At 37.0% G+C, this 15277-nt stretch overlaps 3 protein-coding genes across 3 annotated transcripts; 1 reads left to right on the top strand and 2 right to left on the bottom strand.

Annotated features, from left to right (window-relative positions):
- Nucleotides 1–339: 339 nt before the first annotated feature.
- On the bottom strand, nt 340–15275 carry LOC126742730 (dynein intermediate chain 3, ciliary). Its single transcript, XM_050449513.1, has 9 exons — nt 15109–15275; nt 2613–2826; nt 2293–2554; nt 1967–2228; nt 1734–1911; nt 1469–1680; nt 1167–1404; nt 905–1112; nt 340–730 (listed from the first exon to the last, which is right to left on the bottom strand). The coding sequence occupies exons 1-9, from the start codon at nt 15237–15239 to the stop codon at nt 576–578; spliced, it is 1860 nt and encodes a 619-aa protein (XP_050305470.1). The 5' UTR covers nt 15240–15275; the 3' UTR covers nt 340–575.
- LOC126742758 (acaloleptin A-like) lies at nt 12398–13216 on the bottom strand. Its single transcript, XM_050449550.1, has 2 exons — nt 13041–13216; nt 12398–12846 (listed from the first exon to the last, which is right to left on the bottom strand). Exon 2 carries the CDS (start codon nt 12844–12846, stop codon nt 12451–12453), a length of 396 nt encoding a protein of 131 aa, XP_050305507.1. The 5' UTR covers nt 13041–13216; the 3' UTR covers nt 12398–12450.
- On the top strand, nt 14655–15119 carry LOC126742759 (coleoptericin-like). The gene has a single exon (XM_050449551.1). The coding sequence runs from the start codon at nt 14715–14717 to the stop codon at nt 15072–15074; it is 360 nt and encodes a 119-aa protein (XP_050305508.1). The 5' UTR covers nt 14655–14714; the 3' UTR covers nt 15075–15119.
- Nucleotides 15276–15277: the final 2 nt, after the last annotated feature.

The raw sequence follows: 15277 nt of genomic DNA, 5'->3' as shown, positions 1-15277 counted from the left end.
AGATGGACCCGAAACTATTCGGGTAATAACAAAAAAAAATCAATGTGAACTCTATCTATCTCACTCGCTCGCGTTGCTTTGAAGGTCAGTACCTACATGAGTTTCCGGTGACCGTCAAAATGTTTTAGGAGCTTCGTGCAACTGTTGAACATGGGGGTCAATCCGGAGGCGCTCTACAGTTTATTGAAGACCATTTTGAAGAGGAAGTTGGAGGCCAAGTCTAGGAGGTCGGTACTAAGGAAACCCAGCTCCAAAAAATGATTTATATTTGCACGTTTTTTTTCTGTTGAAATACTCATTATTTTTTATGTTTTTTTTTAAACCAATAAAATACTAAAAAACAGTTTATACATATTGTTGTTTTAATCAATGGGGAAAAACAACTCAAGTTATCCCAGGGGTCCACTATGATTTCGGTTACTTTAACTGTTTGAGCTTTTATTGAATTAATTTTCCAGTGACCGTCAAAATTTCTTTTGACCTTTGCAAAAAAAAAATTTACTAAACAATAACGTAATATTTCTTACAACAACCACAATAAAACCCTTTTATCATAATTAATAAGCAAAAACTCCTTATTTGCCCTTTTTCTTCCCTTTAGTAGGCTTCTCCTTTGGGGGTTCCGGTGGTGGAGGTGATTCGGTAGTAGTCTCCACATCTTGCACCTCCGACGTGGCAGGTGCAACCTCCTTTTCTTCGGCCTCCGGAGGCGGTGCAGCAGCACGTTTTTCTATAAAGATTTCATTATAAAATCGTCAACAAATGAGAGTGATGTGACGTCACGACACACTTTGATCTATATAATATAAAACAAACGACGGTGGCGCCACATGAGCTTTGGTTTGTTAAAAAATTCATAAGTAAGAAGATTATACTCAAAAGTGCACGACTACGCACATCATACCTTTCTCAAATATTTCATAAAAATCGGCCTCCGCCTGTTTGACGCTATTATCCGCAAAAATGTGATCAGAAATCGACTCCAAGTTCTCCCCGATCGATTCCTCGTCTATGGCGTCGCCCTGTTGAGGCTGTTTCGTTTTCATTTTGAGTCGCAGTTCCCGATTACGTGCCTCCAATATTTTCTCCCGTTTACTTTCGCGCTCGAACATCTGAAACACGAGGGTCAACCCGGGGTTCGCTTAGAGACTACTATGCACTCTTACCGCCGTAAGGAGCATCTTGTCGTTCTTGTTCGATACGGACAAGTTTTCGCTGAACTCCACCAGATACGTGGTGCCCTTTTGGTTGCCCACAGCGACCAATCGTCCCATGTCGTGGGTCCTTATGCATCTCAGTTTTTCGTCACACACTTTCACGCTCAGGGAGGCTTGTTTCTGTTGTTGCAACACGTCCCATACGTCTACGATGCCGTCCGTTCTTGTAGTGAAAAATACGGATAACCTAAAACGTGCGTTATATTTTACGAGTGAGTTAAACTAAGATTGATAAGAGCGAAAAGGAGTACCTGGTGGGACTCCAGGCTCCACTAGTGAGCATCGCTTTATGGTATCCAGTCCATATGATCGAACTTTCCCTGCAATCCTCGGACCAGATTTTGGCCGACCAGTCGCCGATGGTGAGGAAATTTTTTACGAAAGCCGGATTACGTTGGAGGGCCACCACCGGTCCCATATGGGCCTTGAACCGGGCCGACATCTTTTCCATCGCGGTCTTCCCCTGCCAAGCAAGTATTATTAATTTAATACAAATGAGCCGCTATTGTTACATACTTTTCGGTTGCAAGATATGACAACGCCCTCTTCCGTTCCGACCATAAACCGAGTGGGAATAGTCGTCTCGTATTCCAGACAGGAGGCTCCCAAGGCGTTCGCTAAATGTTGCTCCTCGTCCTTGGCGTAGTCCAGAATTAAGGTGTCGATGGGATCGGTTAGTTTCCTCGTATCCCACCTGCAATGGCAATTTGATAATTGTATTAACGCCACCCCACACGTTTGATTCATACCATTTAACTTGTCCGTCGGTAGAACAGCTAAAGAACTCAGTTCCGCTCTTCGAATTGATCCAGAGCACCGCGTGTACCGGATCCCGAAAGCTGTTTTCGATCAAACTCAATTCGACCGGTTCGTAGCCCTTTCTGGTGTCCCACACGGCCACTTGCCCGTTCAACTGTCCGCTCACTAGCGAGTGCGGGTCTTTCTGGTTGTACTCCAAACACACGCAAGAGTACTCCGGTTTTAAAGTGAGCAGGGGCCTGTTAGGGTTTTCTAAAACATACGAGAATCTCTTTCAAGTACTGACGTCACTGGTTCAACTACTCATGTATTTTACCGACTTCCCAAATATAACTGAAAGTAGTCTCCTTAGGGACGACACTCTGGAATTTCAAGTTACAATGGGTGATGGCCAGTTTGGTCTGGTTGTCCGGTGACCAGGAAACCCAGTTAACCGGTCTGGTCGGACTGCTTTGGTCCTGGTAAACGTTCACGGTTCTCGCGGAACTTCTTTCGACCAGCGGCGTGGGTTCCACGTCGGAAAAGTATTGCTGGTAAATGTTTATGGCGTTGTTTTGTTGAATACAGTTTTCCATGCTCTAGACAGACAGGGGAGTGTTACCACTAACGATTTATTTATATTGACCAGAATTGAACCTTAAACAGTTGCATCATGGTATGGTTGAATCCCTCGTCCTTTTCGATTTTTCTTCGGTAGCGTTTGGTTTGTTCCTCGTCGGCGGTATTGACGTCTTTTGGCCAACCGCCCTCCACGTGGTTCATTGAGCTGTTGGTGAACTCCGCCCTCATGGTGTTCAATGAGTGTTCTGCTTGTACTGGGGCGCATAGCGTAGATCGATTCACTGGGTCTCTATGAGGTTGATATGAAACTGTGACGTCATAAGTATAGTATATACCAGGGCTGGGATTCTAAAATCACGACTCGACACGATTACTCGATATGACTGATTCTAAATAAAATGTTCAGTCGTGAGTGTCTTGCGGATTGCCTAGTTTTTAACGATTTGTCGACGACACGCTTGGGTATATCGTATACACCAGACGATATAGCTTCTTCCTTTTTTAATACGTGCATAATGTAACAGCATCCTTTTTTAAACGTATTTGTTTCATTTATTGTTTACCAATAGTCATACCAGGCATTTTTAGTTATTATATATATGTTATATCACTGATTTTAAAATTAACTTTTTAAAAAATATTTTTATTATATAAAATCAAAAATTACAGTATCATGACTTAACTTAAAGAGTCTAATCTAATAAAATCTTATACAATAGTTTTTGTGATCCTATTTATACGTAAAATATGCCGATTCAGTGGGAACAGGCATCTTGGTTGACCGTGTGTGTGGGTGTCTGCTGATCCGGCGTCTGGGAAGTGACTTATCTGGTTTAGATAAGTGTTATTTGATCCGGTGAGAACCAAGGACTGGGTGACTTTGTGAAGGTGACATTTGTTGTGGGAAAATCGGATATAACAGCTCCCCCATTAAGAAAAAAGTTGATGGGTGACAGCAACTTTTTAACACATCTGTTTGTTCGGGTTGAGCTCTAGTTCTTCTCCCTCTTCTACGAGATCTCCAATATGGATGCTTGGTCTTCTTCTGGGGAGGATCTTCCTCCATTGTCTGGTAAAAGTATTGCCTGGATGCTTAGGTGGTGAAGGAGGATAGTCATCGCTTGAAGTGGCGATTCCTATTTTGAGATTTCTTCGTTTTTTGCATTTACAGGTGATGTAGAGGATGAGCAATACTACAATCAAGATTATTGTTACAATAGTAAACCAGCTTATGTGTTTGTTAACAAAAGGTTGCTTTATGAGCCGGTCTAGTTCGTCAGAATATTGGTTTAGCTTATGTTGTGCTATGTTGAGGTCCTCTACGTTCAATTTATTCAGTTTAAGTGGTTTCAAATCGGGCAAATGTATTTTTTCTGGTATGTGGTCACAGCAGCTATAGGGTATAATAACTGGATGACTGCTATAAGTGATGTTGTCATGTGTGTCAATCTGTTTTTGGGCGTGGATTCTCGTGCTGCCAACAAATGCATTACATTCAGGTTGGAGTTTCAAGAGTGTATTGTTGTTAGTGATTTTCGTGACGATATCTCTGGTACCACATTTGATTGTTATGGGAAGAGGGTCGGCAACGGCTATTAGCCATAAGTTTTGGCTAATTTCTTGGATGTTGTAATCTTTTGCAAGTATTATGGAAGTCTGGCATGTCCTGGGTAGATTACTTAGTTGTCTGAGGAGTTGGGCTTCACAGATGGCGTCTGTGTCTATTGGATATGGAAGAATACTGGAACATAGTTTTGTTCTTCCTCCAAGAGATTTACATGTTGCTAGGTTCCGGATTGTTACATACAACAGTGAATCATCATTTCGCGCAATGTGTTTATATGATGTAGTTAAAATATGATGAAGACCTGTTCGACTATCCAATATTGGAATTGGATACAAATTAAACAAAGTATATTTTTCAGGATCTACCAGTGGTATGTTGAGAACAAAAATTATTCTAGAATCTATTTGGTATGCTTGTAGTTCTATTATATCGAGATATTGAGCCACACTAGAAGTGTAGATTGGTAATGGAAGGTTATTGGTTTGTAATGATTGTGATATGTGCTTTAAGGACTCAATTAAGTCTTGCGGGGTGATGATTGAACTATGTAGTATTTTTAATCTTGCGAAAGTTATTGCATTTATGACATCATTAAGATAGTTTTCAATAAATGAATAACTCTCCATTAATGATTCACAAATGTTTAAAATTGCGATTTGGGATGAGTAGTATTTAAGCTGATCAGAAATATCCATTATTGAATTCCTAATTTCCTCTATATCTTTATTAAATGTTTCCTCGTCAACTTGAAGTTTTTGGATGGTGGCGTTAAAGTTCTTTATTACTGAGGTTGTTACGGAAATTTGATTTTTTAAGAGGTTCTCTAGTTCATGTTCGTCACGTGCTAGTTTGTCTATCCATTCATTAAAATATTCACCGTCTGAGGCATCTAGATTTCCAGTTATGGATTTCCAAATTGATCCCATACCGTTTATTAATCCACGTTTTTCTCTAAAAATGTATTTGCGTGTGTCAACCATAATGTCTGAGTATTTTTGATTTATGGAGTTTGATATTTGTCTAAGGAGACTAACGTGAGTTTGGACTTCCGTCTTAAAAGCTAACATTCGAGGTACGTCTTCATCGAGGGTGTTTAACAGGTTGTTTAGTATTTTATCATTATTTTCTATTGTATTTTTTATTAGTTCTAAATCTTTATAAACAAGAAGGGTCCATTTGTTATTAGAAATTTTTAATTTTGATTCTTCGTGAAAGAAGATTCCAATGGTATTGTTGATCGGTGTTATGGAATATTGGCAAAGGATGACTGGAAACAGTCCGAAGAATCTGAAAGAGAATTTACTCATGATAGGGTTTCATTCTATCAAAATTTATTTTTGATTTTTGATTTGTTTGGGGATTTAATACAATTGCTGAGTTTTTAAGAATTTCGAGAATTTCAAAGGGTCCGTTAAACTTATTCGCTGCTTTATTTGCAATTTGAGATTCTTTAATATATACTTTATTACCTACTTGATAGTTTGGAGGGTTTTGGGAAAGATGTTGATCAAAACGTTCCTTAGCTTTTTCTTTTTTTCTATCAGTTTTAGATCGTGCAACTTTATAGAAGTATTGCATTCGATTGCTTAAGTCTCGTACATATTTAGATATTAAAGCTTTTTCGTTATAGATGGTTTCAGGAGGTCTGGAGGACGTATGCCCAAAAATAAGCTCATATGGTGTGAATCCGTGTGTTTTATTTTTTGTGTTGTTATAACAAATAACAGCATATGGTAATATGTTGAAAGGGTGATCGTTTGGATTTTCGGCTTGATTAGCCCGAATCATTTCTCCTAAAGTTGCATGGAATCTTTCGATTGAGCCATTGGATTGAGGGTGGCTTACACTAGAAAATGTTAGTTTTATCTCATAGAGTTCGCAAAGATCTTTCATAAGGATATTGTCAAATTCACGGCCATAATCTGCATGGATCCTTAAGGGAGTGCCATAATGTTGAAAGAATAATAGAAGGGTGTTGATTACTGTTTTGGCAGTTTTGTCACTTAAAGGGTATGCCTGCGTAAATTTAGTGAGTTCATCTCTTATGGTCAGTGCATAATTTCTAGTTGGGTATTCATAAATATCGAGATTAATACGTTCAAATGGTGTTTTAGGAGTTTCGGTTATTACAAGAGGGTTGTTTAGGTTTTTCCTACAGGCTTTAACTTTTTGACAGGTTTCGCATGATTTTATAAGATTTTCAACGTCTTTTGAAAGACCTGGCCAATTGTATTTTTCTTTTATTCGACGTGTCGTTTCATTAATGCCACGGTGTAAGTTAGTTTTACCGCGATGGTAATGATCTAGAATTTGGGGAATTTCGTCAGCGTCGGGAGTTTTAATGAGATTTTGGCAAATTTTGATTTTAATGTCTTTGTCGGCGAAAACGTAAGATAAAATTTCTAAAATAGGTAATTCAAGACGGTTTTCGACGTAATAAGTGATTGACATATCAAATTTATTTTGTCCCGTATAAATCACGTAAAACAAATGCTGAACTACCATTTCAGGATCGAAAGGAAGGGGAATTATTAAATAATTTCGATTTTTGACAGATCTGCTAGAAAATATATTAATTTGGTTTGCTCCAAAGTTAGCGTCTTCTTCAAAGATATCATCTAATATTTTATGATGAAGATCTTCTAGTTTGTTTTGCCAAAAAAAGGTGACTATTCTTTTATGAGTATTTTCTAAAAGTTGTTCATTTGAAATTTCGACTTTAGAGTAGTCAATTAAAGATGTTGTTTCGTATAAATGGGCAAAATTATTATATTCTTCAGTTATTTTTTTATCGTCTACTATTACTTCATCTGATTTTTCATCAGCACTTAGGGTTGAGTCAGAATCGTCTTCGTTTGAAGCGAAAATTGAAATCTTCTTTTGAAAATTTGAGCAATCTTGAAAATGATTAATTTTAATTCTAGAAAGGGCGTCCGCGTTTTTGTTTACTTTTCCAGGTTTATGAATAATTTTGTAGTTATATTCTTCTAACTTTAAACGCCAGCGTGCTAATCTGCTTCCGGGGTCTTTAATTGAAAAGAGCCACGTGAGAGGGCGATGGTCAGTGACTAGAGTAAATTTTCTTCCATATAAGTATGGACGAAATTGCTTTACTGCCCACACAATTGCAAGGAGTTCCCTTTCAATGGTGGAATATTTTGTTTCAGCACTGCATAGTGTTCTTGACGCAAAGGCAATGGGTAAATCTTTGCCAACGGGGCCTTGAGATAGGACAGCGCCTATTGCATATGCACTCGCATCAGTGGTTAGAAGGAATGGTTCATCGAAATTTGGATATATTAAAATTGGGTCTGAAATTAACGCATTTTTGAGCTCGTCGAAAGCATGTCTGCAATCTGCATCAAAGTCAAAAGGTACATCCTTTTGGAGTAATCTTGTTAATGGTTTAGAAATTTTGGCGAAATTTGGGATAAACCGTCGATAATAGCCAGTAAGACCAAGGAAGGACTTAATATCTTTCGGAGATTTTAATGTTGGAAAATTTTTTATGCATTTAATTTTTTCGGGATTTGGTTTTACTCCTTCTTGTGTTATCAAATGGCCAAGGTAAGCTACTTCTTTTCTAAGGAACTCACACTTGTCTGGTTGAATTTTAAGGTTGGATTTCCTTAGGCGTTTGAAAACATCGGTTAGTCGGTTAATGTGATCATGAATTGTGGATGAGTAAACGATTATATCGTCCATATAGACAAGACAGCGTTCATTTAAAATGCCAAGGAGGATATTGTCCATGACGCGTTGGAAGGTGGACGGGGCATTTTTAAGACCAAACGGCATTCTGATGAACTCATAATGACCGTTTTCAACAGAAAATGCTGTTTTCGGAATGTCTTTGGGGTCGATTTCTATCTGGTGAAAACCAGATGCGAGGTCAAGTGTAGTGAAATAATGACACTTTCCAAGTTGATCAAGTAAATCAGAGATGTTGGGTAGTGGGTATTTATCTTCCACGGTAGTTTCATTAAGTTTTCTGTAGTCGATGACTACTCTCCACTTCTGTTTTCCAGAAGAATCCATTTTTTTGGGCACAACCCAAACTGGGGAGGACCATGGGGAAATAGAGGGCCTGATAATGCCTTGATCTAACATTTTGCTTACTTGAGATTTTACTTCCTCTTTATGGACGTGAGGGTATCTATAGGACTTAGTGAAAATGGGCCTGGCATTATTTGTTTCAATTTGATGTTTGATTTCATTAGTGAAAGAAAGTATATCGCCTTCGAGATAAAATATGTCTTCGTATTCAAGACAAAGATTAGTAATAAGTTCAGTTTCTTCTTCGTTTAGATGTTCTGTGCGAAGTTGGTTTTTGATATTCTTAATTCGATTGCTGGAAGAATTGGATTGAATTTCAGAAGTATTGTAATTTAGTAGGGTATGTGAAACAAAAGGTTCAATTTGAATATCGGAAAATTCTATACTTTTAGGGATAGCATTAGCATTGACTATTGACGTAAAAAATTCACCATTTGTATTTATGTGAACTAAAGCATTAGGGATGTGGACTTTTTCGATTTCTTGTCTAGATAAAATAGCGTCTGTATTTGAGAGATTGCATTTAAGTTTGAATATTTGTTCTGTTCTGGCTGGAATATTAATTTTATTTGGATAATTTCTTTTAGAGGAAGAACTCTCTTCTTTAAAATCTGTAGATTTCTCAATTTTGTAAAGTGGCACGGTTTTAAAATAAGTTATTAATTGTTTGTTGTTTAAATCAATAGTGCATTTATAATGTTCCAAAAAATCAAGACCTAAGATTCCGTCAAAATCAATATCTAAATTGTATATATAGACTTTATGTGGGTCTCCGACTTTAAAGGGTACAAGGGTCGATTCTGTAATAAGAAGTTTTTCAGCGGTAATACCTTGGATAGAAACTTTTTCGGGAAAACGTTGTTTAAAATTTTTCACGGCATTTTCTTTAAATATTGAAATACCTGCACCTGTATCGATTAATAGTTTTAAGGTATTTGTCGCGTCTGTAATGTAGTATAAGTTTTTAGGATTGACTGTTAAAAGGGGGTTTACATAAAATTCTGTTCCGGGAAATTCAGTGACGGGTCGAAATCGTCTAGATTCAATGTTTGAATTTGGTCTTGGATTTCTGTCATTTCTGACTGGTTTTCTGATTCGTGGGTCATATTGGACGTAAGGTCTGGTGGGTGGTTTTGATTGGATAGGGATAGAAAATCCTGATAATTTTGGATATCGATCTGATCTGCTGATTGATCGTATTGGTTGAATTCTGAGGGAAAATCATATCTATCGTGTGATTGATAATAGTTATTAGGGTAGCTATTTTCATAGTTAGGATCATGATTGACAAAATGGGCTCTAAACTTGTCGGGATTTAAATTTGGATTTCTTTGTATTACTGAAGGACGTGATTGAAAATTATTTGGTTGTGGGTTAGAAGATGAAAAGTGGGGTCTTTGTTCATTGGGTCTATTTTGTTGAATAGGATTAGGCTGATTGTTATTAAAGAGGGGTCTTTGGAAATTGTTGTTGTTGCCATTTTGAAAATAATTTGGTCGTTGTTGTGAGCGACATTCATTAGCATAATGACCAATACGGCCACATGAATGACATTTGGGTGGTTGAAGATTGGGTCTTTTGTTTATTGGTTGATTAGAAATTGGTTTAGGAGGGTTCGGTTTAACAGCTTTTTGATTTTCAAAGTAAGACAGTTGAAGTTCACGTCTTATGCGAACCTGGGCTTCTAAAAGATCTCTTGGGTTACTTGCTCGAATGATATGACCAATTCTGGGTTCTAATCCTGTTAGTAAGGTACTGAGTGCCATTGATTCGATTAGGGTTATTTGTGCTTGTTTTTCGTCAGTTGACAAATTAGATTTCTGAATATTTGCATGCATTTTTGCATTTAAGGTCTGAACACGATTTAGGAATGTTAAAGGAGATTCGTTTGTTATTTGTTTAACGCGTTGCAAGTCCTGAATGAGTGAGGATAGGTCTCTATTATCACCAAAATGAGAGTTAAGTAGATGCTTTATTTCTGAGTATGATAAAGGGTTTCTAGAGCTTATTAGCTGTGCTGCTCTTCCGCGTAATTTATTTTTGATATGAATTACTAATAGATGTTTCTGATTTCTGGTGGACATGTTATAAGCACAATCGCAAGCATTAAGAAATGTTTGAAGAAAAATTTGATCTCCTTCAAACTCAGGAATTATTGAGAAAATTTCTGATAGTTTATATGGTTCTATTTCTGCAGCATTATTCGCAACATTATTATCGTTGTCTGTCATGGTGATCAATAAATCGATAGTAAATAAAATAAAACTACAAGCAATTTGTAAATATTTTAACTTAAAAATAATTGAAAAAGTAATTATTTGTTATTACAGATAAATGTATTGTTATTTAAAATTTTTAAATACTTCTTTTATTGAAGTTTAGTTTCTCTTTTTCTGATTAACAGAATAATCAAATCATAAATATTAAATAGTCGTGCAGTTTGACTAACTTTGATTAAATATTCAAATCAATAAAATTATAAAACAATAAAATATAAACACGTGATGATTCAATATTGTACTTACAGTAAGGAAATCATCTAGTTGATCGTCTTGTTCTCTACGCCGATTTAACTACCAGGGGCTTCACCAGGTGTTCCTTCCGTAGTTCGCCGTGAGTGAGGACGTCAGGACGTGAAGAATTATGACTTCGGGATTCTTTTATGGTTCTTTTTCTGTTAAAGGATAGGGATCCACCGTTACTAGTTAGAATGCTCGTGTTCTAGCAACGTTGTCAGATCCTACCGACTGCGCCAATTGTTATATCACTGATTTTAAAATTAACTTTTTAAAAAATATTTTTATTATATAAAATCAAAAATTACAGTATCATGACTTAACTTAAAGAGTCTAATCTAATAAAATCTTATACAATAGTTTTTGTGATCCTATTTATACGTAAAATATGCCGATTCAGTGGGAACAGGCATCTTGGTTGACCGTGTGTGTGGGTGTCTGCTGATCCGGCGTCTGGGAAGTGACTTATCTGGTTTAGATAAGTGTTATTTGATCCGGTGAGAACCAAGGACTGGGTGACTTTGTGAAGGTGACATTTGTTGTGGGAAAATCGGATATAACATATATTATCTATGATAGATACCAGGTTTTCATTAGTATATCAAGAAGCTTTCTTAAACACAACAACTAATAGATTTAATTCGACCCTATTTTCCACAACTTTCTGTTAATAATAGAGGCAGAGGAAATAGAGTTACCATTGAATGGGCAGTTTTAGTACATATATCAAGATTTTATGCCACATATTGTTACCAAAGAAGCATTTGACAAGATTTTAAATTTGAAATAAGCGAAACTACTGCAAGTCATTAGATCCATAAAATTACTGAAATTATTGACACCTTGCTGACCGATTAATTAATTTTTCAAATATAAGAGATTAAAGAAATGATTAAATTAACATTTATAGAGAGATCCAATTTCCCTGGTGTTCTAAGTCCTATTGATTGCACACATGTTGCCATATTAAAACGTTTAAACACACCAAAAGTGGATGAACACAACAAGTTTTTCTGATTTTCCATGAATTCAATTATGAATTTATGGAATTTATGAATTATTTTCCAATGGATAGTGATGGTTTTAAATAACAATTTTTTATTTTAAAGAAATAATATAGGCATATATTTAAATAAAAAAACACGAAGGCGAAAAAAATTAACAAAATAAATAAAAATTCTTAGTGTTTATCAAAAGAAAAGACAATTGACGCTTCCATCTGTCAAATATTAGGGAAAATAACAAATATATACCAATAAACCTAAATCAAATCGAATAAAACGAGTTTAGCCGACAATTGAAATTTAGAATCACCCTTGTCGTCACGACTGAGTCGCGATCGAATTCGAAGTCGTGATCGTATCGAGATCGAGTCGTGATTTTAGAATCCCAGCCCTGTGCCTAAGATTTTGACATCCGTCAACCGCAAATGTCAGACATGGTCGATAAACCTTTTCAAGCGGGTCAAAGCAGTCAAAGGGTCACATATTATAAACAAACAAAAAAAATACAAAATCGCTCTCAGGCATTTGCTAATAAATAGCTATAATTAAAATTTGGAACGTCACAGAAAATTAATATAAGTTGAATTCAAATGTGAACTCAACTGTCACTTGTCAACCACAATTGATTACGTCATACTGTTTATGTATTTATGCGCATGTGCACTTTCGGGTTACCAAAGTGTGTCGCTCTATATAAAGGATTGTGAATGAAATGCCTTTTCTTTAAAAACTTTTTATTTAAAAAAAAAAACGAAATAATTATGACACTACTACCACCGGTAACTACCGCCCACGTGCCAAGTCTCAGAATGCTTGTCGGGACCGCGGATCGTTTGGCCCCATCCAGCCTCGAAATCGTGGTCTTTTCCGTGGTTTTCCAGGACAACGCGCCCTTTGGTGTTTCCTTTTCCATCCCTGCTCAGATCCGGTTGCACTTCCCAGCCGGGTCTTTTGGTGGTAGGATCGTTTCCGTCCGCGTGACGTCTCAATCGGATGTACTTCGTTGGATATTTGGGATTATAGGTGGGATGGATGAGGATTGGTAGTTGCTGCGGTTTGTAGGTGGGTTTGATCAATTTAAAGTCGCCTGGATGGTAAACGGGCTCCGGGAAGGCCATGGTGTAAGTACACAGGAAGACGCTTAAGAAAATGAGAGGGAAGAACATCTGGAAGAGATTTTAGGGTTAGTAAATGATTAAATTAAGGGCAAGTATTATGCTTCATGTCACCCCACACGTTTGACACGTGTCATATGTCGTCGAAATGACAGACAGCGCCACCTACGAGGACATGTGGAACCCTCTTAATTATTCAAAAAAAAGTAATTGTTTTGTTAAAAAAAGACGTCTATAGTACATACCTTGAATGCTTAAAACACCTACACTATATACTCGTAAATACTGGAGATCTATTCGAGTTTCTCGAAGGTTGTAATGTTACTACTTAACCTCATTACTAAACGCTCGTCTTAAATATGTTGCTTTCGGTACTTTACAGTTCGGTACTTCACACTTTCTTGGGACGGCGGGGTTTAACGCTCACGCCGCGTCTGGTCTGATAAGGCGAATGATCGATCAACAAAGAAACGGTTCTAAGAATTTCTCGTTTTTTATCCTTTTCTTTTTTTCATTATGAGTAATAAAATAATTAATTGCATTTAATTGTATTAAAAGGTGAAATAGATTATACATGGTTATAGTTTTTAAAAATCTGGAAATTTACGGTAAAACCTCGTAGTGTGGCAACGGTCATGACAGATTAACATTTTTTTTTTTGATATCCATAATACCAAACCAGGCTGGTCAAAGCCCTAGAAAACTAAACAAATTGTGGAAAAATTCAAAGTTTTGACAGCTGAGGTTATAATTTATTATTATATCAATTAACCTAACATCTAACCTAAAAATTATATTCTGACAACATGGAAGCATAGATTTGCATACAACATGAAATACCGCAGACTTGTGAATGTTCTAATGGTTGCCAATGTCAATGGTTGGCAACTGTCAAAAATTTGACATGTCTTTCGACACGGGCGTAATATGACGTCACTAATTCGCGATTTCGCAGAGAGTTTTAAGGTCATATGAAGCACAACATTATTGCTTCAAATAGTCTTAAGCCCTAAATTAAAAATGAAAATAACGATAAAGTTAAACTAACGTAAAAACAGAATTTAGATTAGACGGGATTGAATTTCAAAATTCTTATAATATTCAAATTCAGATTCCAATACACTGACCCACTGACACTAAAATGTCTTCTGTCATTTGTCATCTGTCAGACTCCAACGCCAGAGACGGTTGTCAGTGTCAATTCCTGACAGCTGTCAAACATTGACATTGATAACCTACTAAATCTTCCGTAACTAAATTTTAAGATTCCTTATAATGTTCAAATCCAGATTCCAATACACTGACCCAGGAAGATTGAAATGTTTTTTGTCTTTGGTCATCAGTCAACCATTAACGTCAGAGGAGCTGTCAATATCAATAGCAGAGTGGGTTGCCAATATCAATTTCTGACAGCTGTCAAACATTGACAGCCCCCATAGCTAAGACATAACATTAGAATCGCTCGAAAATAAGACTTTTCAACTGCGGTTCATTTTACATCTTGGCAAAACTTGCTCCGAACGGAATATATTATGACGTCACTGGTTGGAGCTTAAGATGACGGTTTTCAAGGTCAGAGGATGGCCAACATTACTTTTAAGATAAACACTGTTGACCCAGTAAGATTAAATTAATTTACATGTTTTTAAATAACCATATAACTATAAATAAACATTTGTAGATTGTCATTAAACACGTACTTATATATAGAACAATAAAGTTTGTGTACATTATGATCAATGAGCATTAAATATTGCGATAACCCCTTAATCGGCGTAAAATACAGCATAACACATAAAGAATTGTGAATTACCATAATACGGTGAAGTCCCCGCGCTAAAACGGAGTATAAAAGATGTTGCCGCTAAGATGAAATTATTCACTTCTTAGCACAGAATAGCAGAGCGACTAACCAAAAAATGTCCCTATATCCAACACTGTTTTTACTGGGCTGCATGGTATACGCTACCATGGGATATCCAAACCATCCACCACCGTTAAGCGGGAATCCTCCCATAGAAGGTTTCCAGGATGTTCAAGAGGGTCCACGTGCAAGTAGATTGAGAAGATACGCCGATGGAGATAAGCCCACCACTAAAAGACCCGGCTGGGAAGTGCAACCGGATCTGAGCAGGGATGGAAAAGGAAACACCAAAGGGCGAGTTGTCGTGGAAAACCACGGCAAAGACCACGATTTCGAGGCTGGATGGGGCCAAACGATCCGCGGTCCCGACAAGCATTCCGAGACTTGGCACGTGGGCGGCAGTTACAGATGGTAGTGATTTTTGTAGTTATTTTTTAAATAAAATTTACCTTAATATGTATTCTTTAAGCAGTTTTTTGTTGGAAGAGAAATTGTCGATCAGGTCGGGACCCTTGTCGGAAAACAGACACTGCCTGCCATATTCGCTTCGTTTTTTCTGGTACGCGTAACTTATGTCCATTTTATGACAATTATTTTGTTTTAATTTGAGGTTGAAGC

The sequence above is a fragment of the Anthonomus grandis genome, chromosome 12 (assembly GCF_022605725.1).
Source record: "Anthonomus grandis grandis chromosome 12, icAntGran1.3, whole genome shotgun sequence".
Lineage (NCBI taxonomy): Eukaryota > Metazoa > Arthropoda > Insecta > Coleoptera > Curculionidae > Anthonomus > Anthonomus grandis.
This window is presented reverse-complemented; position numbering and strand designations above follow the sequence as displayed.

Excerpts from the sequence above, each read along its gene's own strand:
- LOC126742730 (XM_050449513.1), bottom strand. The coding sequence starts at position 15,239 with ATGGACATAAGTTACGCGTACCAGAAAAAACGAAGCGAATATGGCAGG. Across the intron at positions 1,681-1,733 it reads TCATATCTTGCAACCGAAAA|GGGAAGACCGCGATGGAAAA; the intron begins GTATGTAACAAT and ends CTTGCTTGGCAG. Across the intron at positions 731-904 it reads TTATGAAATATTTGAGAAAG|AAAAACGTGCTGCTGCACCG; the intron begins GTATGATGTGCG and ends AAATCTTTATAG.
- LOC126742759 (XM_050449551.1), top strand. The coding sequence starts at position 14,715 with ATGTCCCTATATCCAACACTGTTTTTACTGGGCTGCATGGTATACGCT.
- LOC126742758 (XM_050449550.1), bottom strand. The coding sequence starts at position 12,846 with ATGTTCTTCCCTCTCATTTTCTTAAGCGTCTTCCTGTGTACTTACACC.